This window comes from Phragmites australis, chromosome 11, assembly GCF_958298935.1.
Source record: "Phragmites australis chromosome 11, lpPhrAust1.1, whole genome shotgun sequence".
Lineage (NCBI taxonomy): Eukaryota > Viridiplantae > Streptophyta > Magnoliopsida > Poales > Poaceae > Phragmites > Phragmites australis.
In genome coordinates this window covers 4,038,163-4,064,474 of record NC_084931.1, presented here as the reverse complement: position 1 = coordinate 4,064,474, position 26,312 = coordinate 4,038,163, and the positions used below count along the sequence as shown (strand labels likewise).

Genomic DNA, 26,312 nt, shown 5'->3' with positions numbered 1-26,312 from the left:
TGGTCTTGAGGGGCATAGGGGTAGGAAGATTTAGGGGGTGCTTGTGGTGTTTATAGAGGGTTCGGTTAGGTCGGGGAAAGGTCTAGGGCATGCCGACTATGAGCAGTGGTTGTGACCATGGAGTCTCTTAGTGCTGGGTCGGCTCTAGCATGGAGAGGAGGAATTGAAGAGTGGAGGAGGTAGAGGGGAGGGAAGAGGTGCTCACCGAGGGCTCTTAAAGATCGAAGGTGGTCAGTGGTGTAGCGAAAATACCTTTAATAATAACATATTTGTTAAGAATATATATTAGTATGTCTTATAAATGTAATATATGAAGAAGCCACTGTAGTTGGAACAGAGTTTGATTGAATTAGAGAAGTCCTACGAAGGTTGGTCTCACCGGATAGTCCGGTGATGAAGTGATGTGCATCGGATGCTTACACCAGAGTAATTTACACAGAGAAGAAGTAAATACTCAGATGACTCAAGATAACTCACCGGATAGACCGGTGATGGAGATGAATTATACACCGGAGTGTTCGGTGTTCACGGAGGCTTGAGTGGGGGTTACAACGGCTAGTTTGTGAGAGTGTACTTACCGGATGATCCGGTGTTAGTATTATTGTTCTCACCAAATCATCCGTTGTTAACAACTTTTCTGAGCTATTGAGTTAACAGCTAGTGCGCGAGTTTAAGGCTATAAAAACCCCTTTACTTGGTCATTTGAGGTCGCTGGAGTCCTGAGAAGTTTATGTACATCTAAGAAGACATTCAAGCCACTAAAGTGCTTAAAGTGATCATTCAAGGTGATTAAGCACACCATTAGAGAGTGATTAGTGCTTATAAGTCTAGAGAGTTTGTTGCTATGTGATTGTTGCCTAGAGATTAGATCAAGGAATGATTCAAGCTTGTACCTTGTAGTACGCTGGCACCTTGGAGTCTTGGTGATTTGCCGGCAAGCTTGTTGACCCTCCGACTTGGTGTGGAGCGGCGGCAAGGCGATTATGGGGGGACACGAAGACCCTTACCTTTGTGGCTCAAGCTCTGAATTGGTCACAGTGGCAAGGGACCATAAGAGAGGCTTGTGGTGAGGTCTTGCCTTGGTGGCTTGATGGCTCATTCAAGTTGAGGCATAGTCTTTGTGACTTGGTGGCTCAAAAGCTGTGACTGGGTGCCGACCGGGAGCATATCCTTGGTGGAGCTCTAACATAGACTAGGGGTGACATTCATGACATCGATACCATAGGAAAAATCCTTGTGCAGAGTTTGCTCTCTCTACCTTATTTACGTTTCCGCATTTACTTACTTGCAATTGACCTTCTTAGATAGGCTACAAATGCTTTGATCGGTAGAGTAAACACACTAGATAAACCTAGAGCATATTTAGATAGAAATTGATATAGGTTTATCTTTGATAGTCTTTAGAGCCGAATAAATTCTAAGTGCCCTTATTCATCCCCTCTTAGGACGTCATCTATCTCTTCAGGCAGCGACATATTGGATGGTGGTCAGAGACCGGAAAGAAATGAGGAATGGCAAAATTTGCCTCGATTAGTGACGGGGGAGCTCAATTGGTGGTCTAGGAAGGAGGAAGGAAGGCACGGGGCTCTATTTTATAGGTGCCCAAAGGCAGGTGGGGATGGAGCTTGGTGACATGGCGACGGCAGTGGTGCAGCTTGCTGGTGCTCGGTTGTCGCTGGTGGGTCACGGAGCATGGAGCGATGTGACACATAGCACTTCTGCAACGACAGTGACAACAAAGGGGCTCGAGTGGCCTAAAGAGCCGGAGCGAGTCGAGAGAGAGAGAGTCCTCGATGTATAGGTGGGGAGAGGGGGAGGGGAAGCGGAGGAATACTAGTGGGGTTGAGGCAGATGGAGGCACGACCGAGCTCGGATCCTCAACGAAGGAAGTAGCGTGAATTTTTGGGCTGACAACTGGAGTTCGTAGAAGGAGGCGTTGGATGTCTCTGGGCTTAACGCAAGGTGGAGAGGTGTCACGCTACAGGAGCTACAGTGCTATGACTGAGAGATCGTTGAGTCCTGGAACTTTAGGATATAAGTTATAGTGTATGTCACTACTTGTTCACCCTTATTTTTTTTATGCGTTGCTGATTATTCAATGTTGGTATATGCCACTACTTGTTCACCCCTCTTTTTTTAATGCGCTTCTGATAATTCAATGTTGAACTGACATCTAAATTATTCTATGGATCTCTGACATTTAATATGTGTACATCGCAAAATTTAAATGCAGAAGTGTATTTTCTATTCCAAGACATTTAGGGATGATGTAGCAGGTACAGGTGCTGTGCATGGCACCTTTGGAAGCCTCTGGAGCCTGGACCGGAGTATGAGTATGTTCATATGTATGATTCCAAGAGAGCGCATATACATTTGCATTTCCCAACATCTTCCCGGCTAGATCTTCAGTCAGTTTTTGTGTATCAGCACAGTGTGCCAAGCCCAAATTTAACTGCGCCCAGGAATTTTGGTTCTCGTTTGGATCTACGCCAAACTTTTGCTACGTTCCGAAATTTGACAGACTAAAATTTTTCTATAACAAACCTAGGTAAGATTTGAACGTTTAAAATGACCATCTCGATTTTAGTTGGTCAAAATTTTTAGCTTGGCCTTCCAAATGCTATTTTTCCTTCAATTTAGACATGATCTTAATTTTAACATGGTAAAATTTTAACTTAGGTGTCACGAACCAAAACAGTCCGGAAAGGAGCACAAGGAAAACATAGAGCAGGAACCAAGAACCATGTGGCCGGCAAGAAGGTTACTGAACGCTGTGAAGCTAGCATGATCCTTAGGCCACATCTAAGGGTTTTTTTTCGCGGGCGAGATTCCTGTTACGAAGAGATTCTCGTTCCCTTCAGCGCTCTAACGGTTTTCCTTCACGACAGGATTCTCAGAATCATTCCTTTCAAAACGGGATTCTCTCTCTTTTCCCTTCGCGTTTCTCTTAAAAAAAAGTTATTAAAGATAAGAGGAAATAAAGAGAATAAAAACAGGAAAAAAAAACTTAAATAAAAAAATATGATTAAAAATGGTCTTACCAACCCATGATTCTTCACTAGGAGAGCAACACGAGAGACATGCTATCATGACGTTCCATTTTTCTCTGTGCGTACTGCCATGGACATGCTGCTATATTTCCGTGGAGCTAGCGGCCGGTCCCAATGAGAACAGTGGCCCGAAACCATGTGTCGGCCGGATTGCTGGTGTCGGTGCCCGATGCACATAGCATTTCTTATGTTTCTGGTTTATCCGGTTCAGAATCATGACGCTATTTTCTGAAAACGAGGATCTGCTCATGGAGTTCCCAGGGTATAATTAAACAAAGGAAGCTTTATTTTGAGATGGTATATTGTTTTGGCCTCTGCACCCCGCAAAAAAGCTGATACGCCAAAGCCACAAAAGGAAAAAAAAAAAAAGAGTGAAACTAAGTGTGCACAAAATAACACCGAGTCTTAAATCCAAACCTATTACTCAAAACCATCCTATAAAAATACTTGCTTGATGTACCGGTACTTATTATCTTATACTTCGGATTAAGAGATCTCTAAGAGTGTGTTTAGTTCGATAGATAAACCTATTCAGAGACGATCATCCAATTTTTTTAATGTTTGATTCATTAGATGGATTAGATGGGATGGGCAGGATGAGGCAATATTCCCTCAAATCCTGTATGAGCCGATCTAGTCGAAATCGATCAGACCGAGCCATGCAGTCCGTGCTTGTCCGTGCTCAATCAATCGTACATGTGTTGTGATTTTTCTTTTAACTCTTGATTTTATTTGAAAGAATGAAAGTGGTCTAAAATTCTAAATATTTTTATGAGTAAACTAGAGTTTACTAACAACCCGTTTAATTGATCTGATCCAAAAAGTATGTGCTAATATTTAATTAAAATTCTCAAAAAAAAATCTACTTTTGTAAATTCTAACAAATTTTAATACCTCAAATAAATTCTTAAAAATCTAGAAAAAATCACTAATATTGTTCTCATGTGATGTACTGATTTATAAAAATTTTTCTAACCCTAGTTTATTTGGTAAAAAAGTGAGTTTCTTTGTAATGCTTTATTCATATGCATTTTTATCGTTTCATATGATATTATCTTTTTAATTCAAATTGAATTTAAACAAATTTAAGCATGCACAAATTCATCCAAATGCTTATGGAATGCATATAAATATGAATAGATCATCTTATCCACTCTAATCTCACCAATCAAATAGAAAACTAGCTCATCAAATCCTCTCTAATCCCATCAACCGGACAGAAAACTGACTATCTCATCCATCTCAACCAAACAGAAAATTAGATCATCCCAACTAAAAAAACATGAATAATCCTATTCCATCCAACCTCGTCCTCAACCAAATGCACCCTAAGACTACCCAACAACCAAAGTCCTTCTACAAATAGGAGACAAACAACAAAGGCACCTAAAGCAGTTTGCAAGCATCCACAACCTAGCAAAGCCTCCGGCAACAAGTGAGACACTGGACCTGAAGCTTCACACAACCAACTGCCACCATCGAACAGTGACGAGCAACCACCCAACACGACCAATGACTCGACAGACGAATCCTTCAGGTTCAATTTTCTGTTGAGCATCTTATCTCCAAGCGAGCTACAACAGCACATGCAGGAACTCTATAGTGATGCCTCCAATGAGGACATGATGTCAAGACGTCGTCATCGCCCAATCCAACACGAGATCTAGGTTTTCACCCAGAGAACCGATGGGAAAGCAGGACACCAAAGTGATGCCACTAAGGAGTGGAACAACGCCCATGAGCGTTGCCATCACAAGGCTTTCACCCAGAACCCCTACTAGGCCATCGCACCTATCACCGCCATTGAACCCATGACATGGAGGCAGCTAGAGGCTATGGCATCTACCACCATGTAGATCCACTCATCACTGCGCCAACCTAGGCATCCTTGGCCACCACCATGTCGAGGGGAGAAGGGGTGTGCACAGATCCCACTGCGCCAACCCAGACGTCCTTGGCCACCACCATGTTGAGGGGAGAGGGGGCGTGCACAGATCCCACATCGGTTGACTCGGATCTCGATGGACTAGCATCTCGGTAGTGGGGCACCACGGAGAGGAGAATTGATTTCCTGGCAGTGAACACGACTGCATCACAAAGGACTGACTGCCCCGTGTCAATCTAGCCATCACCCCACCAATCCCCATGTAGTCGCTGCCAAGAGCTTCTCTGCCACCAGATCTAGAAGGGAGGGAGGGAGAGGAGAGGACGAGAGCCACGATGGACACACTTGGCGCCACCGCTGGCCGCCGCCACCACCCACTGGTTGGTGTGGCGGCCGTGCTGATCTAGTTTGGGCGGTGGGTCTTGGTTGCCCCCCAAGTCGCCCCTGAGGACGACCTTTAAGATGTTGTTACTACATCCCGGGGTATAGCTAGTAACTAGACTAAGAGCCTATTTGTTTTTTATTCGAATTGTGGATTACTAGCTTCTAAAGTCATAATCTAAAACAAACATGGTGATTCTACAATTCATAATTCACAATCTGGGACTAGATTATGCCACAATCCACAATCTAGAGAAATGCTGCTTCTAGCAAATTGTGATACATATTTACTTACCATGCCATTACAAAATAATGTTTTGCTTCTTTCTCCATCGAAAGGATGTTGCGGACCGTGATGGTGGTGCACAAGCTGAGCTCCAGTGGCAGTAGCATCCACCGCGGGCAACGACCCATCGTGAAAGCAGGTGACGATAACCCCACCTGTCGTATAAAGACGCACGCACATGGACCCACTGCCTTTCGGTTCTTGGACGCCTTGCTCCTTCCCCTCTCTGCCTTCTGCAACGCTGATCGCTCCTCACTCGATGCCACCGGCAACTGGGTAGGAGCGACAGCGGCAGCGGCTAGAGGTTCTTGCCTCCCCTTCATGGCCATGGTCACCTGTGCCATGGCCGCCACCTGCAACTTATCCGTACTGCTGGAGAACATGAGCTTGTGCGGTGGGAGGCTGTGAGGCGCTGTCGCGGGGACGCTCTTGCAGTGGGACATGAGAGGCTGCAGGACTGGGAATCAAAAGTGGATTTCGCCATGGGGAGAGGCAACACAACAGTAGGTGGTGAAGGGGAACAACGCAGTCAATGGCGAACTTTGGCCTCCAATGGCGGAAGCAGAGAGAGCGAGACTCTGGAAGGGAGAGAGCGAGCCTGTAGGTAAGGAGGGAGAGAGTGGAGAGATTATAATAATTTGGTGCTATTTGTTTTAGATTGTACAATTCAGATTGTAACAATCCAGATTCTAGATTGTGAGAATCAAAATTTGGATTGTTAGAATCACGATAAAAACAAACATATCCTAAATCAATATTCTCAAAAATGAAGAAAAAACTGAATCAATCATCGCATCGGCGAGAACGAACTAACACGAGGGATGCGTATGCGCGTCGTCGGTGCATGTGTACTAGTTGGCAGCTAGATGAGTAAGTGAGCCCTAGAGAGTAATAGATGGTGTCACTCACAGCTGCTGAGATGGATTGGAGCTCCACTCCCGCTCCTGCTCTGCAGATCCGCACCGCTACAGAGCAATCATCGCATCGGTGACTCGTTTCGCACGCGGAAGCGGATGCGCTCGGCTCACCGGTGGACTTGAAGGAGACTCATGCGCTTACCTACTCCTCGCTTCCGAATATATCAGAGGGTGAGCACTGAATACTGACTGGTCGTCGATCAGTGACAGCATGCATGTCTCCACTTTACCCTTGGTTTCTCGATGGCACAAACATGATGATTTTTTATTCCATTTTGCTGATCTTTTGTAAGATGGATCCTATAACATTCTGAGTTTTAGCATTTCAGAATATAGCAAAATTCACTTATGTTTTTAAAAATTTCTAATTATTAATCAAACATAAAATCAAGAAAATACATATTTAATGTATATATACTCGTATGTATATATTCAAATATATTATTTTGGCTAAGTATTCTAGAGAGCACCAAACTAATTTCTAAATTGACCCATGCATTAGTTGAATCATATCCATTTTGGTTTAATTATTTTCATGGTTCTTTGAGTGGAGATTTGAGTTTGAACCTCTCTCAAATTCAAATCTATTAAATTATTTTCATCTAAAATTCGATCGAGTTCAAATCTTTTGAATCCAACTCCTCTCTCGAAGTCATAGCTTCAAATCCAACTCACAATTCAAATACCCTATTTAAATTAATGCCAAACTCATTTTCAATTCCAACTTCAAATATTCTTTTGAATTAATCTCAAATCCAAATTCAAAATTTAAATACTTTTATTTGAATTGATGCTTGATGCCAAATTCAGATTCAGATCTAAATTCAAATACTCCTATTTGAATTTAATCCCAAATATCTCAAATCCAGATTCATTCAAATCACCGTTGATTTCGTATTCGAATGCAATCGAATCATTCGAGTTATATTCGTATACTTTCTAGTTTGATCTATACAATCCAATTCAAATTCAAATAATTTATTTGAATCATCATACATATCATTTCAATTCAAATACATTCAATTTCAAACTTAGATACATACATTGAAATTGCCATCCAATTTACTCTCTCTCTCTCCCCTAAAGATCTATCTCTGCTCTCTCAAGCTCTCTCTATCCCACTCCCACTGTCTTTCCACACGGGCTATCCAAAAGTCCTCTCTCATCTCTCTACCGCCATCGCCCCATGTGCCTCTCTCCCTCTGATCTTCTCACCAAAGAAGCAGCACCGACACCTCTCTCCTCTCTTTGATCTTTTCACCGGACGACAAAACCAATTTCCCCTCCTCCTCTCTTCCTTCAACGGCAAGAGACCCCTCCCCCATGCCATATACATGCACAAGCACACCGTAGCAGCCCTCCCTTCACATTCACACACACAAGCACAGCACGCAACTTCGTGGCTCCGCCCGCGCTGTCCAGGCCAGCGCACCATGCTGCCTAGCCGCATGCAGCCACCCCCTTCGCCTCCATTGCGCGCCGCGCTGTGCTGCTGCCATATATATCACCGTCCAGAGCACCATGACGCTCCGCTGCCCAGGAGCCCCGCTATGCACGTCACGCCGCTCACCCCGCCCGCGTGCTGTCCCGGCTTCGGCCATCGTACGCGCTGAGCCACTGTGGGGCCTAGCCTTATGCGCCACCATTGTGCGTGCCATTGTTGTCGCACGCCATTCACTCGCGCTGCTTCCCGTCGCTAACAACCTTCGGTGAGCACCCTCTTTCTCCCTTCCGCCCCATCTGTTTAGCACCGCCACCGCCATTCCACCGTCGGCCAGCGCTGCCCTTCCCCGTCGTGTCCTGCGCCGCCCGGCCGACCCGGTCCATGATCTGGTACCATCACGATCGCACCGCACCGTGATGATGCATGCTCCTTCGTGCTGTAGCTCGCTCGGCCTTAAGCTGTTGCGCCGTCCTAAGCGTGTCGCTATGCGCACAGTCGTGCTCCCCTATGCCGCCTCCTACTGCACCACCCTCTTTGTCTGTCCCGACCGCTGCGCCCTCCAGTCGCATCGTGTTGTCGCCGTTGTGCCACCGTTCCCGTGTGCATACGCGAGCGCTGCGCCGCCCAGGTAGCCTAGCCCGAACCGACCTCCCTCTGCTCGCATCGTGTCTGTCCCGACCGCTGCGCCCTCCAGTCGCATCGTGTTGTCGCCGTTGTGCCACCGTTCCCGTGTGCATACGCGAGCGCTGCGCCGCCCAGGTAGCCTAGCCCGAACCGACCTCCCTCTGCTCATGCTGCTGCTCAAGCCACCACGTCGTCATGCCTCGTGCGCGCCGATGCTCGCAGCACCGTCGCGCCATGCTGCGCTCACTGCCTTTGAGCCACCACCAAGCTTTCCATCTTGCACCGCTCCGGTCTCCTCCGCTGCGCCCTAGCCTACTGGTTCCTCACCCCTTCAGCTCCCCACCGCTCTCTACCTCTCCAGCGAGCTACCTCTCTCCGTCCTCCTCCTCTCTCTCCAGCAACCCCATCTCCGGCGCCACCTCCCTCTTCCTTCAACCGGCCACCATCCCCTCCAGCCGCTCCTTCCCTCTCTCTCCCTGAGCATCACGGGCTGGCGAACCTTATCCCTCTGCTCTCGCCTCCCCTCCCCTCACTTCCATGTGGGCCCACAGGTCAGTCCGGCTAGTTCACAGGATCGATCCATGGTGGACCACACACCCGAGTTTGCCCCAGACCACAAAAGCCATGGACCAAGTCCACCAGCCCAGTCTGTGGTGCACCACCCTCACAAGCCCCATCGGCATACCAAATTTGTGGACCAAGTCAGCGGAATAGTACTCTTTTTCTTTTTCTACATGATCAACTAAAACTTGACTTATTATCGCATGTGCTATATATTGCGCTTTTACAAACTACTTAAGGTAGTTACTCCTAACAAACACTTGTCATATCTTAAATATCATCATTTAGAATACATATCACCCTAAGATTTACTTGTCATTATCTAAATTAACGTTGGACAATGTCTTGATATCTAGCATGCTTAGGATCGAACACGTCTCATCGGAGGTGTCGCTTTTAAAATACATCTCTTCGGAGATAATAATTTACTGTTATCAATGTTAACTCATATACCATGAATCCTTGATAATTGTGAATTCTATGATGGTTGTAACATCCTTAATGTCGTGTGGGATATGAAGGGTGATGTATAAAAATGAGTTAAAACTGTTTTAACAGGGGCAGGTAGAGTGATCCTCCGGTTGAGGATGGTCTTGGAGGCTTGAGTTACCTTTGTGGTATTCATTGCCAGAAGCTACCTACCCTATCCGTTTAAACACTGAATCTTGTGTCGTCATGCTTAGCCACCCCCATGCAACCATGCGTCCTATATGAACAGGACTTGACTTTCCTTTCACCGAACTGGGTTGGACATCATACTAGGAGGTTGAGAGCCACGAGCAGTCAAGTGACTATCTGGTCCTTTGTTTGGATGTGCAGAGACTAGCAAATGCTTAAAAATGGAACCTAACATTCAGTACAAGACCTTTGGTACTTAGGGGTAAATCTCGTAGAAAAGCCCAGTAGGAAAGGTGATTGAAGTGTCTCGGTATGATTCGCTCCTCCGCTTGTAACAGATGGAGGTTGAGCATATCACGTAGGTACAGTGTACAACCTCTAAAGAGTGTAAATCTATTTGAATAATCGTGTCTACGGTCATGGATATGCGAAGACATGGTCACGCTTGATTAGACTCTGGATGCGTGTATCTTGATGAGTGAGTGAGTGGACTAGATGTCCATGTGATGAGGTTACTGGCTCAATCCGCTAAGATCTGTGTGGTACTAAAGGCACACCAGATGTGATGATAGGGACTGCGGAGAGAGGTGTAGCCCCTCCTAGGACCAAAAACCCTCATATATGACTTGTTACTTAGTTTTAAACTACTTTAAATTGTTTTAAAGCTATTAGTAGAGAATGGAACTAAATTACTACATAAAACCGCTTTACGCTTAAAACTAAACCGTAAAACCTTATCCTTGAATCATCCATTATACATCTATGAACCTCCTTAAAGTAGTATAAGACTTATTGAGTATCTTCCGTACTCAGTCTTGTTGCTTTCAGTTGTTGAGATGGAGATCAATCTCAACCCATACGAAGTTAAAGAGAATGAAGTTTAAGGTCGCGTCCGCACCTGAGTTGCCAGTGGTATTAGGTTGCATCGTTCGTTTCGCTCCGCTATACTGTAGGCTCTTCTAATTGACTAGTTTGTTGTGGATTCTTGTTCATAAGACCATCTTCTGCCCCTTTTAGATAATTATTTTATTCAAAGTATATTTTTTATACTATTATGTTGAATTCTATGTGTATTAGCTACTAGATCCAGAGACTGATATACGAGACACATGGGAACCCAAGGTCGGGTCCTGACAGGTTCATGATTAAATATAAGCAATAATGCAAATTGTTTTAACAAAATTCAGGCAAGAGAGAGGGAAGTATGGATGCAGTCAGTGGCAGATTCAGAGCCTCTCCTTCACGTAGTGGAGCTCTCCATTTTTTTTCTTCCTCCTACTCTCATTCTCCTCTTCTTATGTACAGGTATGTCCAGGGTAGGGAGCTTGAGCCCCCTCCGCCCCCCACGTTGAATCTGCCCCTAATGTGGTGAGTCTACACTCTAATGAGGAATACAAAGCCATCAAACAAATGATGGGCCGGGCCACATTTCAGATTTCCAGCCCACAGCCCATCTATGAGCCATCTTTTTTTTGTTTTTTGGTTCCTGGACCAATACACAGCTCTGCGCACTGGGCACCATTGGGAATTGTTACCCGATCCACCTCCCGGTCTCCCCTTTTCTCCATCTCACGGCTACACTTCAAATCACCAAATTTAAATCTATAGAACACTAGAGCCTAATTGTTTCAATTAGATCATGCAAAAAAGATTTGGTGCATTCGAAGTCCCGTGCACCGTGCTACTTATGTCACTCTAACTATTATGTTCATTGGTTGGTCGTTGGATTGTGTCACTTGAGTCTTGTGAATAGAGTCACCTAATGGTATCTCTTCTTATCTCCTCATGTATGTAAAAATCTAACGTGGATAATCTATAGCTAGCTGATATGGTTGTGGGAGATGTCCTGAGTTGGCATCCTATTGTCGAAATCTTGGTTCCATTAATATTGGTTAACATAGACATGTGATAAAGTCATCTAATATGTCACTTGAGTCTTGTGAATCGAGAACTCGAATGTTAATAATTTATTACCCACCTAGAAAACAAGAATGCCATTCCAACTCAACTGCTCGACTGCAGTTTTATCAATGTTCAGTTGCTCATTCCAAATGCCGATCAAAACAAGGGTGGGAGCAAATCCTTGACAAGAGCCTTGCTTTGCTGAATGTTAGATGGAGTATATAATATAAACCGTGCGCACGGGAACCGAGGTGCGGTTAATCTCATGTTTAAGACTAAGAGCACAAGAGGCGGCAGATTATACAATGGAGGACAAGTGTGCGGTCAAAGAACAGTGCAGCGACGTTGTAGGCACGATGTGCGGGTCAAACAAGAATCGGCGTGCAAGCGATGCATCTCCTTGCAAGGCACGCACTTCACTTGCACTCTCGCTGGCTCACTATCATGTGCTACCCCCTCTCTCTAGTACAAAGCCGGATGCACATCATACTTACTTTTACACACTCGAGTGTTCTAGCACACGTTTAAAGCACACGTTTAAATAAAATTAGATAAAAATCTTACGTAGCAAGCATGTGTTTTAACTACTTTTATAATATTATATAAATATATATCGAGACGAATGTATATACATATACCATTTTCTTATGTTCAATCTTAATGTTTGGTGAGATCCTAGCAGCCAAAACTTTCAACGTTCAACTATATGTACCCAAAAGGCCAGAACAATACTTATCTACTCGAGAGACTAAAGTAGCTGCAAGTTAAATTACCTGATCCGTGTATGGCAAGCTTTTATTACAAGGTGTATTTTGACAAGGCACAAATGTTTCGGGAAATCTCAAGCAAGAAAGTTCCCGAATTTAAGAAGTCTACAGATAACGTGTAGACTGTAGTACAATCCCAATATCAAGTACATTGAAAAGACGATAAATATATGCATGTCTTGTATGGATAAAAATGCATAAAAGATTAAGAACAAATGAAATAAATTAGGGCACAAGAGGGCTTAGCTTTACATTTATATGCATGCCTTCTAAAATATGGAACATTTTTTTAAATGTGTTATGAAATAGACTCGGGTGAGTATACACTCACTGTATCAAACAAAAGAAGAATGTGGTTGTGACTTAAAGAAGAAAATTATGTTGGAAGAACCGAAGACTTCTTCTCCTCCTCCTCACTGCTACAGAAAATACATTCACTACTGGCTTCAAAACCATATTCATTGGCAGTAAGCAACGTGTAGTGATAGTCTGTCCCCAATTCGATATTTTTAGGGCAAAAAAAATTAAAAAATTGTACCCGAGGAACCCCTGTGGTCGCACCATCACAACTCACAAGTCACGTGATTTTTCGTGCGCGTGCGATTAATGGCACTCAAACCCGGAACCTCTCAGCTCGCGTGATTTGTCATTACCATCCCACCACATAAGTACTTGTGATAACAATAGCATATAATCCTTTTGATCTCTTCTGTCTGAAGCTTCAAACAATTATTTTGATATCTAAATGACTTCAAATGAAAAAGTTTTCAACTACAAAATTTTAGATACCATCGAGGGCCACAATTTTTATATAAAGTTTGTCCTCATCTAATTCATAATATAAGCTATCATCTATTATCACTGTCGGTTCATAACACGGACCTACAGTGATACCAAATTATCACTGTCGGTTTGTAACACTGATTGACAGTGATACTTAACGAATTATCACTAATGATTCATGGTTAAAGCCATAAGTGATTCTCAAGTTTCACTGCCGGTTCATAAAAAGGACGGGCAGTGATAGTATCACCGTTGATTCATGGTTAAAATCGGCAGTGATATTCAATTATCACTGTCGGTTCTTTTCGAATGGAATGTTAGTACCCATCTTCGTAAGAAACCGACAGTGATTTTCAATCAGCTCGTAAGAAACCAGCAGTGATAGGTCAGCATATAAAGTCTATTCTATAGTAGTGTCGTCGTTGTCTTCTTCTTATGAATTGATTTGGATGAGTTGACCTTGATATTTGAAAGACAACACATAGGCTCTCTTCAAGGATGTGTGCATGCTGTAATTAACATAATGTTATGAAGGAATCTGATGGAATTAATGACCTATGTGCAGTGCATGCCAGGGTAATGTTGGTAGGTCATCATTCATATTTCATAGTGACTCACAGATTCTCTTTAGGGTTATACCAAGGTAGCCCTGTCTTTGCTAGCTAGCTATTCCCGCATAAAATTAAAGTAGGGAAACGAGGAATAAATCAGAACTTAATTAGAATAATAAGACCCCTAAAAATCACACAAATACAGCTTTTTTTCTCGAGAACCCGCAAAAGCTTTTCATGTCCTTTTCTTTTAACGGAGGAAAACTTGATTGTTTCTTTCTTTTTTATTTCTCCCACCTAACCAAAATGACGATATTTGAGTCCAATCCGGATCTATGTTTTTTTACTAGTAATCTTCCAGCTCGCAACAATATCAATCCTCAACTGTGTCATACGTGTTTGACAAGATATTGTGAATTTGTGATGCCCAATCCCAGAAGAACGTACACAAGTATTGTTGCTACCTTTTTTCGAAAAGGGAACCCTTTTTTCCATTTACCATAGCAACGGAAAATATAGTTCGGTTTACACACTAACCAGAGTATTGTTGCTAGCTACTCCAAAATATCACACGCTCTCACATCATTTTCTAGGATACAAGCTTTGACGACTAGTTTGAATCATAATACATCATTCTCTAAGATGGGTATTGTGGAAGTGTTTTTTTATGAACAATTAATCCTTCTCTTGTAAACATTATCGTTTCTTGTTCCTAGAACTTACCAAAATGTGGTTGCAAGGAGAAAAAACACATTATGGCCCCCTCAAAATTTGAAAAAAAATATGACAGAGGCCGCAGTTGATATGCTTATTTACATGTCTATTATAACGGTAATGGAGTTGGGCATGGGAAATGGCACTATCAAGTTCATACTTAAGTTGCCAACGTATAGATGAGTACATCACTGACATGTTGAGCTTGTATTTTAAATTACTACTCTGAGTTCAGGTGATAAATAATATTTTCTTCTAGATGGGATCTTAGATGTGCACAGGCATGCCAATATACCATCTACAGCTAATGCCAATGAAACAATAAAAACAAAAATAAAAACACATGTAGACCTAGTAGTGATGAAGACCAAGACTTAATAAGTGACCCTTCTTCTATGGGATGGACCGGCTTCAACACCCTAGAGATGCGCCTGATGTTGGGCAGAGTATTTAGGGCCTTGTTCCTAGGAAATAATTAACAATTTCTCCAGTAACATACGTAGTAAACGTTACTTTCTACTTTCCCTAGCTAGAAAAACTACCTCCAAATCGAATCTGTGTTGTCAAACTTTCAAAACTTTGACCATTATATTATTGCACATAAAAATAGTAATATTTGTCATGAGGATAATATTACACTTACATTAATTTGTGTTAACATATATTTAAAGAAAAGTAGTAGATCTAATGGTCTAGATGTGTGAAAGGGTACTGCAATGCGCAAAACAAGTAATTGGAAGGGATAAAGTACATGTTTCCTAGCTATTAAAAGAAATGTCTTGTAGCCTTTGTGAAAGTGTACAATCAAATGCTGAAATTTGAGTTCAACTGAAGTGTACATATTTTTAGTGTCATCAACATGATGCCAAACTATGCGTGCATGAAATGGAACCAAAGTTTTGACCACTACATTAAAAAAAGAAAACTAGTGGTGCATATTCTGGATGATAATATTCAAGGTATGGCATGTGTTTGATATGATTAACTAATACAAGTTAGTGGATGCTCTTAACTATACAATGCGAGTTTTCAACATATTATTGACAAAAATAATTCAGTGTGCACCCATTTTGCTCCCATCAAACTTTTTTTAGATTATTAATCAGCCACTTCGATTATTATCTGAGCTTCATTACTTTTGTAAATTCCAATTTGAAGAGGAATTGAGGGCCAGTTTTTGGCGGTGTTGTGCTAAGCTATGCTGCGCTCTTATTTCTCCAGCTGCATGCTATGAAAAAAACAGCAATGCAGAACTTAGCATCATGTATATAAGTTGTAACAAGTTACGGATTCGGACACATCCTTCGCTAAATTTCTCTCGCGTGAAATTTTCTTTAGTAAACCATATTTTCTCTCATTTACAAATTAAAGCAACAACATCTAAGTTTGCAATATAGAAAACTCAGCCAAACAAACACTAAAATGTGTAAGTGATTCTACTAAACGATATTATCATAATCCACCGTCAATCCTAGCATAGTTAATTCACGTTAGAAGATTCCATCATTCCGTATGCACACATCTATAGTTTAGCGCTTGATTAAAGTATAACAGCAAGTCAACACAGCTCAGGCTAGCTTCCAAATGGTGCAACAACACCTACATATCTTGCAGTACAATCTCTTGACAGCAACAACTGATCCATTATACTTAATTCTAACATTTTTTCATTTTAGCTTCCATTTGCATCTCTCTCTCTCTCTCTCTCTCTCTCTCTCTCTCTCTCTCATATGCAAAAACCTAGAAGACAACTTTTCCAAAGCGCTTCACTTCCATCCCTGCGTCCCCTTCTTGCCTTCATGTCCCTTGCAAGGTACTATAGTATGATCCATCCAAAAGACAACAATTTCTGAGCAAAAATATCTACTCAACCCAGACAAAAAAATTATGCATCTATCTCCTATTATACTCGTGATCTCATGCTGTCTTCAACGAATGGCAAGATCATGAGCTAGGGGAGAAGATCAAGAGGGAAGTCGACGGTTGCGGCGGTGGACCGGATGACGGCGGCGCAGAGGAGCTGCAGCCTGCCAGCGGGGGCGGGGGCTGCGACAGGCGCCGGACAAGGGTCAGCGCAGAACACAGTCACGCCGTGCGCGGCGTGCAAGCTGCTCCGGCGACGGTGCGCACAGGAGTGCCCCTTCTCGCCCTACTTCTCGCCGCTGGAGCCGCACAAGTTCGCCGCCGTGCACAAGGTCTTCGGCGCAAGCAACGTCGCCAAGATGCTCCTGGTAAGTAACCCACGTCCATGGCCTTTGTTGAGCTCAACTTGTTGACAGATTTCTTTGAGCTAATCTGATGAACCGATTTAATGCCACTTATTTTTCTTTATGAGGCTGGATATAAATCTCCCTCTCTGAATAGTCAGGACAGCATAATTTTTGCAGTTTAACTATTCCAATTGAATAGTTCATGACAGTTACATTTTGAACTCTTCAGTCTTGAATCAGACCTTTGCATATTCAGAACCGTAAATTCTCCCGATTTTATTCTCTCTCTTTTTTTAATTTGAGCTAGAAATGCTAGATCACTAAAACTCTTTCATTTAGTATCCTTGATCCTTGTATTTTTAGTCTCAAGATAAGATTTCAAAGTTCCAAAAGATAAGTCTAGAGTACTAATTTTGAATCTTTCCCTTTTATATTTTTGTATTTCTATGCTCAAGACAAGAATGTTGAAGATACAAAAGATTTGCGATTTGCCAAGATCACAACTCTTTATATGCTCAATACCACACCTGCACACCCTGAATAATAAGTCTTCTCAGTGTGGATCTCATGTTTCTGTCATGTAAACTCTAGATTTCCATGTGCAATATGCATGCATGAGAAAATCTCAAATTCTCAAGTCATCAAACTCCTTAATTTCTTAAATCAAAACTCCTAGGTCTGTCCCCATTTCCAGTCAAACACAAGCAATTTCTGCATGATATATGCATACTTCGTCAGCAACTCACACAAGTCCATTTGCTCATCAGTAAGCTAACAAAGCTCAGATCCTCTTTCAAAGCTGCAACTTTATGCATCATCGATTAAGCTGAACTACCCCACAAAGTCATCGATCACGCCGTATATCCAATCTATGTATGCATGCTTGCCTCTTGCAACAGTGCTACTGGTTAATGGCACACTGTACTGCTGCATGCATGCTTGAGCTGCTGGCTGACCATGGCGTCCTGCGTGACTGCAACTGCTGCAGGAGGTGCACGAGAGCCAGCGCGCCGACGCGGCGAACAGCCTGGTGTACGAGGCGAACCTGCGGCTCCGGGACCCGGTCTACGGCTGCATGGGCGCTATCCTGACCCTGCAGCAGCAGGTGCAGACCCTCGAGGCCGAGCTCGCCACCGTCAGGGCCGAGATCGTCAGGCACAGGTACCGCCCGGCCGCGGCCTCCGCGTCAGCGGTGGCCACCGTGCTCCCCTCGTCGCACGCCGCCCAGCTCCTTGCGGCCTCGGCAGCCACCCGGGGGCTGCCCGCCGGCCGTTCAATAGGGACAAGGACGGCGATGCTGGCGGCGGCCGCCGGGGGGCCTGTGGCTTCGTCCTCGTCGTCGTCGACCGTGTACGCCGCCGCGTCGAGCTCAACGGACTATAGCTCCATCACGAATGAGAATGTTCCCTATTTTGGTTGAGGTAGTAGTGGACTAGTGGTTAATACATGTTTTCACCGGGAGTTTCTTGAATGTATTTTGGCTTATTTTTTTCCTGGTGATCTGTAGACATTGTGAAAATATCGGAATAAAAGGCTTTTCTTTCGGAATAAATACTTATTAAAAGTTGAAATATATATATGCTATCTTGCATGCATCTAAGAAATGTTTATGGGACTGTTTGGTTTGTTGTCAAACTTGCCACCCCACAACTTAGGCCGCCACATGCATATTTACAAGATGGTATGGCATACCTTTAGAGACAGATGAAATGTAACATTGCCCCTGTTTGGAGAACAGCATTGCTCCCGGAATTTGGGGTTCAAATTTTGAATCCAAATCCCCTATCCAAACATATCCATAGAATTTCAGTATATTTAGCTAGTTGTGTTATTTCAGCAGTACCCTCTTTTTTATATTTAGCGCGACTTGAAATTATGATAGCTAAAGATCTTTACTTAATATAAAATAGCTACAAATCCATCAGATCTTCGCTATTTATTTCTGGGTGCTTTGTCACTCATATATACACTTCCAGCTATCTATTCATCAGGTCGACATCTAGAAGTCGTTCAATTCCAGCACTAGGCCTCAGGTTGTACATGGGCAGGGCAATCATGTCTCAGAAATCCAAAGCTCAATCGTTACCCTCTGCTGGCATTTTGAGTGCCCTAATTTGGAACAGTGCAGTTTTGGAGAGGGGCTATATATAGCACGTCTTTCACATTTTTTTTTTAATATAAATTCAATCAGATGCTAGACTTGCAACTAAAGATTCCATTTTTGAAACTCAAGCTCAGCCTCCAAACAAAGCATATGTGAGTTAACAACTCAACGAGAAGGATTGGGCAATTGGAGTGAGTGCACGTGCATATGATACTCCACTACTTCATATGTGGTGTGTTTGACTGCATTTGGATCTCTGCATGGGACACCTCACATGCTTGTCCGTGCACATTTCAATTTTCATGGTACCCTTGAGTTGTTCTCATTTATGTGGCACAGGAGACAAAGGAGATTGTTTAATCAAACTTTGCATCTTCCCATACATGTAATAGCAAAACTGATGGGAACATGGCAAGGCTCATTTGAATGGATTATCTTTGGCATCACAGTCAGATACAAGTACACCCTAAATTACAGCATGAAAGTGAATGGCTCGTGTTGAGTGTATTAGGAATTCATGAGTCAGGACTATGAAATCATGAATTGTCAGTGTTGAGTGGTGCACACTTCTAGATGAAATCTCCAGGTATTTCCTTCCAAAATCAGTGCCCTTAGCATTAACGACACAAGTCTACACGCTAACAGATAGTTCCTATAATTGCGCTAAAAAAACAGATAGTTCCAATAACTTGAAACTAGCCTAGCTCAGCTGCAGCTACTTTCTGGAAAATACATACATCCATACTACAGCACCAGATCACTCATGTTTCGGAACAGTTCGTTTTATAAACTCAAGAGGTGAAGAGGGGCTCGGGCGGTCAGTGTTTGTCAATGTGCAGAGAGCTTTCCATATTGGAACCAACATTTTGACAGGAGGACGAAATTTCTGCAAGTTAAGTTCACAATTGGATTGCTGAGTTCGTTCAATGAACTAACATGTGTGAACAAGTACGAATTTTACCTGGAAAACTAGCAGGAGTTCCTCTTCATCACGCAAAAGCAGCGCCAAGCTCCAGTAACATGTCACCGGTGTGACACACTCATTCAGCAATGGCTTCAGAATCTTGCCAATGGGCACAAAATGACGATCAACTCTTCCGCTAAGAATCACAATTCAAATTCTTAATGTAAACGAATCAAAGTTGGAGCCAAAGCTTCTAGCAGCCTACATTTTTCGAAGCAAGAAAAAAGGAAATGCATATCTCGTAACCCCTTAAAGCTAAATGATTGAGCAATGATGTCCATGATTTTGCAAAACGCAGAACCAAGCCCACTAATTAGAATATCAACCCTCTACTTATATATTTTATATCAGTCCTAAATGCAGAATGATCAGTGAAGTAGTCCAATTCCGTTCCCTGTTGCCAGACAGAACCCAGTTCTTATTTCTTAACTGACATACATAAATTATTATAAATAAATTGATCTTTAATGCCAGTCACTGTGCAGAACCAAATTTATGCATCCCACTCATAAGAGTTAAGTGTTGCTCACAAGCATAAGCTTTATACTCTACATTGCTACCACATGCTCCTTAAGGAGAGCCTAGAGCATATTTTATCTGCTCAATGCATTTCATTTGTCATGTGTGATCGGTGATCTAGAGCTACCACTGAATAAGAGAGGATGTATTGTTGTCCTCTCTCTATTGTTTTGGCAAAGATAAAATGAAATATCCCACCATAGTATGAAAATTGAAGAGTGCTGGAGTGCTTATCCAGCACTCGGGTAATTGCCGACAAATGAGACGACCAAAGTATTCATTCTATTCTGGGCTTCTGGCTACCTCTTTTTTTTAGAAGTTCTATAAGGGATCCTACAGTCCTCCAAGCTCCAAGCAGTAAGATAACCTACCATTGTCCACCAATTATCCACGATAGTGGATACTGGATATATATAATAAGATGGATACAAGGACTAGTAGTAAGGGAGCAGCATGGAGTATGATCAATTATTTGAGATCAGGAAGATGGTATACCTCCAAAAATGAATCTCTAGTTGAACACCGAAAGCTGGCATTATCACTACTGACTCTGTACAAGATGAAACAGGGAAATCAAATAAGAAACCCACTGCTCATTTTTATGCACCAATAGGACAGGAAAGTATGGATATCCTACTTGAACTTTGTGATATGAAGTGATCTCACAGTGCAAAGAAACTAAAACCTGTTACTACAATAGTACAATATGCAGAAGGGCCATACAAAGACATCTGTGATGAGGATTCACCTTTCTTCACAGGCTTGTATTGCAAACATTTGGCGACCAGAATGGCAAAGGTAATATTCCAAATTGATCCAAGACATAGCCTCTCCTGCAACATTGAAACGGGCGAATGCCAACATATAAACAAGTCATGAACATATAAAGTTAAATGGATGGGAAAATCGAGGAATAGCTCAGTTGGTAGAGGCTCCAGATGAGAGGCTGCTTACCCAGGCTCGAACCCGGGTGCTCGTAGGTCGTGTCAGTACCTCCCTAAAGGGTTCGTGTTAGGATAAAAACAACCGGGAAGATAGTCAGGCGGCATCGGCTATTAGGGGAGGGATTAGACTATAGATTGAGGAGACTTAGAACTATAGGGAAGACATAGGAGAAGGGGGCTACGAACTAGATTGATTTCTCTTGCTTGATTACAATGATGTGCAGCTGCCCCTTTATATAGAGAGCGGAAATTACAATCCTAAATCAATTCCAACTCATAACTTATCTCCTACCAAACTTATCTATAAGCAGTCATAATTCAATCTGACTCCTAACTTATCTCCTACCAAACTTATCTCTAAACAAATCATGTCGAATCCTAACATACCAAACTTATCTCCTAATTAAATTCAACTCTTACTAAACTTATATCCTAACTTGATCTCCAGTCGTGGTGCTCCTTGGGCCCATACGGGTGGCCGGCTAGCCGCCATGACATCATTGTAATCAAGCAAGAGAAATCAATCTAGTTCCCAGTGGTCAAGTTTTTAAAAAAAGTTAAATGGATGGTGCCTTTCATCACATATGAATCTAGAATGTTAAGAGACTCATCAAAAGGATGGGCACCATGAAAAGTTGTAGTATTCTCGAATAATCTGCATGTGACGCTGGGTGGTTCCAGCTTTGTCTACAATTCAAAGAACTAACCCTGAAATCAGCAACCAAGGAGAATGTACCTTTGCCAGCAATGATTGGCAGACATTTGCAAGAAGGAAAACAATGCCGATGTATGACAAGAGAACCCGTGATCTGCTCTTCTTAGCAAAGATTTCGTGGATATCAACTCCCGTTTCGCAATGATGCTTGTAAGTATAAATGCCACTGGATGTTTCTCCTCTCAGTTCTTGCTCCATGGTCTCTCTCGATATAAAAACAATTGCTGCATTCCAATTAGGCACCAAGGTAGCTAAATCAGTGGCGGGACAAGAAATCGACCGTGACTAGAAAATTGAACGAAATTTACGGCAGGTTAGTACACACTAAAGCATGCTACACCATGTACATCGGAGCAAGAACCTGTCTGATAGAACTGTATTTGTGCCAAACAGCAAAAGACAAACCTTCTAGCCTGATCTCTAGTTTCTGTATCAAACAGCCAATTGGTTTCCCGAGCCTAGAAACAGCAATCATGTCATCGCGAATTCTTTCGTGCAAAATAGATTATATATTTATTATCCCGAGATCCATGAGATGTAAACTTAATACCCCTGATTTCACAATAGAATTTCCAATTTTTAATACGATATTTTCCAGATTTTGAAATCGGACAGTTCAACAAATGGAAATTTTGACCCTTTGACTCACGAATTCAAACTTCGGAGCACAAGAATCGCAAATCGAAGTCCGCGACGTGTAGCTGGACTACCTGGGGGATTCCACCTCCCTTCGCCGCCCACGGCAGCGGCGGTCGTCGGCGGCGTCTGTAACGCCGCCGCGGAGCACGGGAGGCGGCGACGGCGGAGCGGCGCGGTCAGTGGATAACGCAAGGGAGACGCCGGATGCCGGGTGCTTAGGCGGCGCCGGCTCTTTGGGGGGGGGGGGGGGGTGGCAGGGAGGCGACGCAGGCGGAGGCGGAGGCCGACGAGGTGGGTTTGCTTAGGCTTCGTCAGGTGGAAATGGGAATTTTTTTTGTTTATACATTTTTTCCTTTAATATTTGAATATATGTCGTTTAGAAAAACCGTCGGCGGTTCATCATGTGAGATTAAGTTCTGTTCGATAAGTAGAGAATATTTATGAGTTTTGTATGTCAGATAATAAAAAATCGATAGATATACAGGGTCAATAAGATCTCGTTTGCTCACCTTATATTCTCACATATTCATTGGTTTTTTACATATCTATCAGTTTTTATTATCTAACAGGTTTTATTATCTAACAGGCAAGATTCACAAGATGTCTCTTATTTATTAGATAAGAATTTGATCTTACCCGATGGACAGACAATGATAACCTACTTCTATATTTTTTTTAAATAGATATATATTCATGCAAATATTAAAAAATATATATAAACAAAAAAGTTCTGGAAATGAGAGTTGGAATGGGCTGAGTAATACCTCCGAGCCGAGTGCACGCTAGACGGGTCCCATTTGGGCTTTTTTTATTTTCTGACAGGTGTTGGGCTGCTGAGATGAGAAAACTCAATGATGGGCTTTTCCCTTGAATGAGTTCGACCGCCATATTTTTTCAAGAAAATGGAAAATATTCTGCCCTTTTGCATCAATTGATCTAGGGCTGATTGTATGGCCACATGGGTGATCCTATTATGACGGATGCGTATAATCTTCGAAAAAGTATATTTGATTATTTATATTTATTGTTCCAACTTGACTTAATTAATACAAATATATGTCTTTAGCCTGGTCTAAGGGAGAAGCTCGTTTCGAGCTTCACTCCGTAGCCTGGCTCGCGGATGCAGGCTCCTATATCCGTTCATGCGAACGAGTCTATTTGCCAGTGTCACAAAATCATCTTCATGCAAGTAATCTTTCAAAGATTTATTCTCGATAATATGTCCGTAATTTAATTAGGGTACCTTCGAGATCAAAGATCGAACATGAAACAAGACACACGATGTAGACATATTCAAATCTCCGATTGGAGTAATATCCTATGTCTTATATGGATGTTGTTGTATATGTATTGTTTCAAGGACAAACAATATGACTAGACCTATTACAAGGAGTAGATCAGATCTAAACTAATATAGAGAAGAAGTCATCGAGTATATCCAGGTTCTATTATCGTAGTTCCCCTCTAGGTGTCTGAGTCCCCGACTTATATAGAGAACCTCGCGTTGTTCTAGATCCAGTCGTAGTCAATAGGGAATCCTTTGTCTTGTCGGTCAAGGCAAGGCAACCCAACTTGTATATTAGTCGTACTCGGATCGATTAACCCGATTGAGACCTTCCTAGTATAGGTTTTGGAAATCCCCAAGTATATCGGGTCTCGTAAATTCGGGTCAACAATTTCTGAAGTCGTTGAGGATGTATACGACGTATCATATCCATATGTGATGTACTCTTTGTGCATATGTATACCATATAGTTAGATATTTTACAGTAGTCACCTTAACTCTGCTTACTTGAGTACTACCAAATCTAAGCCTGATCAATTAAAGTAGATCGAGCTTGTAGTCGAAAGAATCGAGCAAGAAAAAGTTTTGTTCCGAGTATCAAGTGGAAAGGCTATTGGGTCGAGCGTCCTGTCGTTGTCCACACTCAAGACTTAAGAAAGGCTTAAAACTCGACTTCACGTCATCCGTCTTTGAGTAGAGTTAAAAAGAAGACATTCGAAATTTGAAACATTGCGTATAGGCACATTTAATGCACTCAGATAGGCATGCAGATATTCGCACAACGCCATCATCCTGTCTTCCGCACTAAACGAGACGCCATAGAAACGAGAACAATTACCAAAGAAACGTTAAACTCCAACATATTTATTCGTACAAACCTATATTGTATCCATTCTTCATCCTCTCACCTCCAGACCCTAAGCCCTTTTCTTTCTTTGCCCAGATGCCGCCATACAAAAATCTTCGCTCCATGGCTTCCAGCCCCTCTGAGAGCGCAACCTCTCCTTCTTCGCCGGAGAAAGATTCCAATATGAAGGTCACTAAAGCATCCCCCAAGCAGTTGGATGAGATGAAGCTTCTGACGGAGGCCTGGACGATCTCATCGATGCCGGAATCAAGGCTCAAGGAACATGAAGGCGAAGGCATCGTTCCTACTCGCGATTTGGTCCATTGGAAACCAGCATCGAGTGAGAAATTTCCATCCTGCCAATTCGACCACGAGATTGTGGTTTTTGAATCTTTTTTTTTTCCGCCACAATTTCAATGTTCCCTCTTCTAGGCTTCTTCTTAATGTACTCGATTGGTACTAAATCGAACTTCACCACTTAAACCCAAATTCAGTCACCATGCTTGGTGTTTTTGTTCATCTTTGTGAAGCTTTCCTCGGTATCGAGCCGAGCTTGAATCTTTTTTACTATATTCTACCGTCTTAAAAGGAATACTGAAAATAAATGTGTCGGAGGTTGTGGGTTCCAACTGCGAAATGGAATGAAGAACTCATATATCATGATTGATTTGATATCTTCCTAACAAAAAGAATGGCCTTAGTTTTATGCCTCGAACCTGACCCTGTCACCTCTCCCTCTTGCCCCATCAAACCCATCCTGGTCGAAGAAGCACAGCAAGCTCGACCATACTGTCTACTTCATCAGTCGAGGGCTAAGCCCCTTGAAAGTGCGGGATCATTTTGCTTGGAATTATGCTGAAGATAATGATAGCTCCCGGAACACGGCTAGATGTAAGATTTAGTTAGCATTTTACTGCCTTTGTCACTGCAGTCGAGCTCTTTCGAGTGACTTCTTCCTCTTTTTAGCCTTGTCTCTACAGGAAAACAATGCTCGACTGGGCAAATTGTTTTCTGAATAAGGGCAACAATGCACTATTTAGCCTTACTCTCTCAAGAATCCTCATCCACTGGTAAGTATTTCCTTGAATTAAAAGAGAAGCACTAATTATTGCTTATTTGACCTGATTTGTCTTTTTGACTTTAGATTCCAGACTTCCACCAAGAAAACACTTCTTCTGGCACTAGCAAGAAGGAGAATACATCAACTGGTCAAGAGGCCAAAGGGTCTCTTCGATCCAAGAGATCTTCTTCACCATCCGACCAGCCGCCCCTCAAATGCACATGAGGGAGTCCATTGGTATTAAAATTGAGCCTTTCAATAACTACTTGTTTAGCTACCTTCTTGATTATCGAGCATATGCCTACTGACTCCTGGTTTGTATGGGTGCCTTCTTTCAGGGAACAGCTGGTGTACCCCCTCAATCGCCTCCTTGAACAACCGCCACACCTGATTTCTGGGCCACAGAGGTAACTCATATCAAGTCATCATTCTTTCCCTGGTCACTCTTCTTAATGATTCAGTCGATAGATTTAAGATGACGAATCACAATTAGCTAATTTCTTCTAACTCCTAGGCTATCCCTTTGACTCAGCCAGCCCTAT

At 42.7% G+C, this 26,312-nt stretch overlaps 2 protein-coding genes across 4 annotated transcripts; one reads left to right on the top strand and one right to left on the bottom strand.

Moving 5' to 3' along the window:
- The first annotated feature begins 16,157 nt into the window (after positions 1 to 16,157).
- Positions 16,158 to 18,113, top strand: LOC133885604 (LOB domain-containing protein 13-like). Its single transcript, XM_062325335.1, has 3 exons — positions 16,158 to 16,296; positions 16,427 to 16,714; positions 17,682 to 18,113. The coding sequence occupies exons 2-3, from the start codon at positions 16,484 to 16,486 to the stop codon at positions 18,111 to 18,113; spliced, it is 663 nt and encodes a 220-aa protein (XP_062181319.1). The 5' UTR covers positions 16,158 to 16,296; positions 16,427 to 16,483.
- A 911-nt stretch (positions 18,114 to 19,024) lies between these two features.
- On the bottom strand, positions 19,025 to 22,906 carry LOC133885603 (uncharacterized). Of its 3 annotated transcripts, none has more exons than XM_062325332.1 (6): positions 22,345 to 22,481; positions 21,961 to 22,163; positions 21,029 to 21,113; positions 20,776 to 20,830; positions 19,759 to 19,897; positions 19,025 to 19,683 (listed from the first exon to the last, which is right to left on the bottom strand). In XM_062325332.1, the coding sequence occupies exons 1-6, from the start codon at positions 22,412 to 22,414 to the stop codon at positions 19,555 to 19,557; spliced, it is 681 nt and encodes a 226-aa protein (XP_062181316.1). In that variant the 5' UTR covers positions 22,415 to 22,481; the 3' UTR covers positions 19,025 to 19,554. The 3 variants fall into 3 exon arrangements, with proteins under 3 accessions (XP_062181316.1, XP_062181318.1, XP_062181317.1); XM_062325334.1 differs by lacking the exon at positions 22,345 to 22,481 and adding an exon at positions 22,589 to 22,653 and having other exon boundaries at positions 19,028 to 19,683; XM_062325333.1 differs by lacking the exon at positions 22,345 to 22,481 and adding an exon at positions 22,650 to 22,906 and having other exon boundaries at positions 19,030 to 19,683.
- Between the last annotated feature and the right edge of the window lie 3,406 nt (positions 22,907 to 26,312).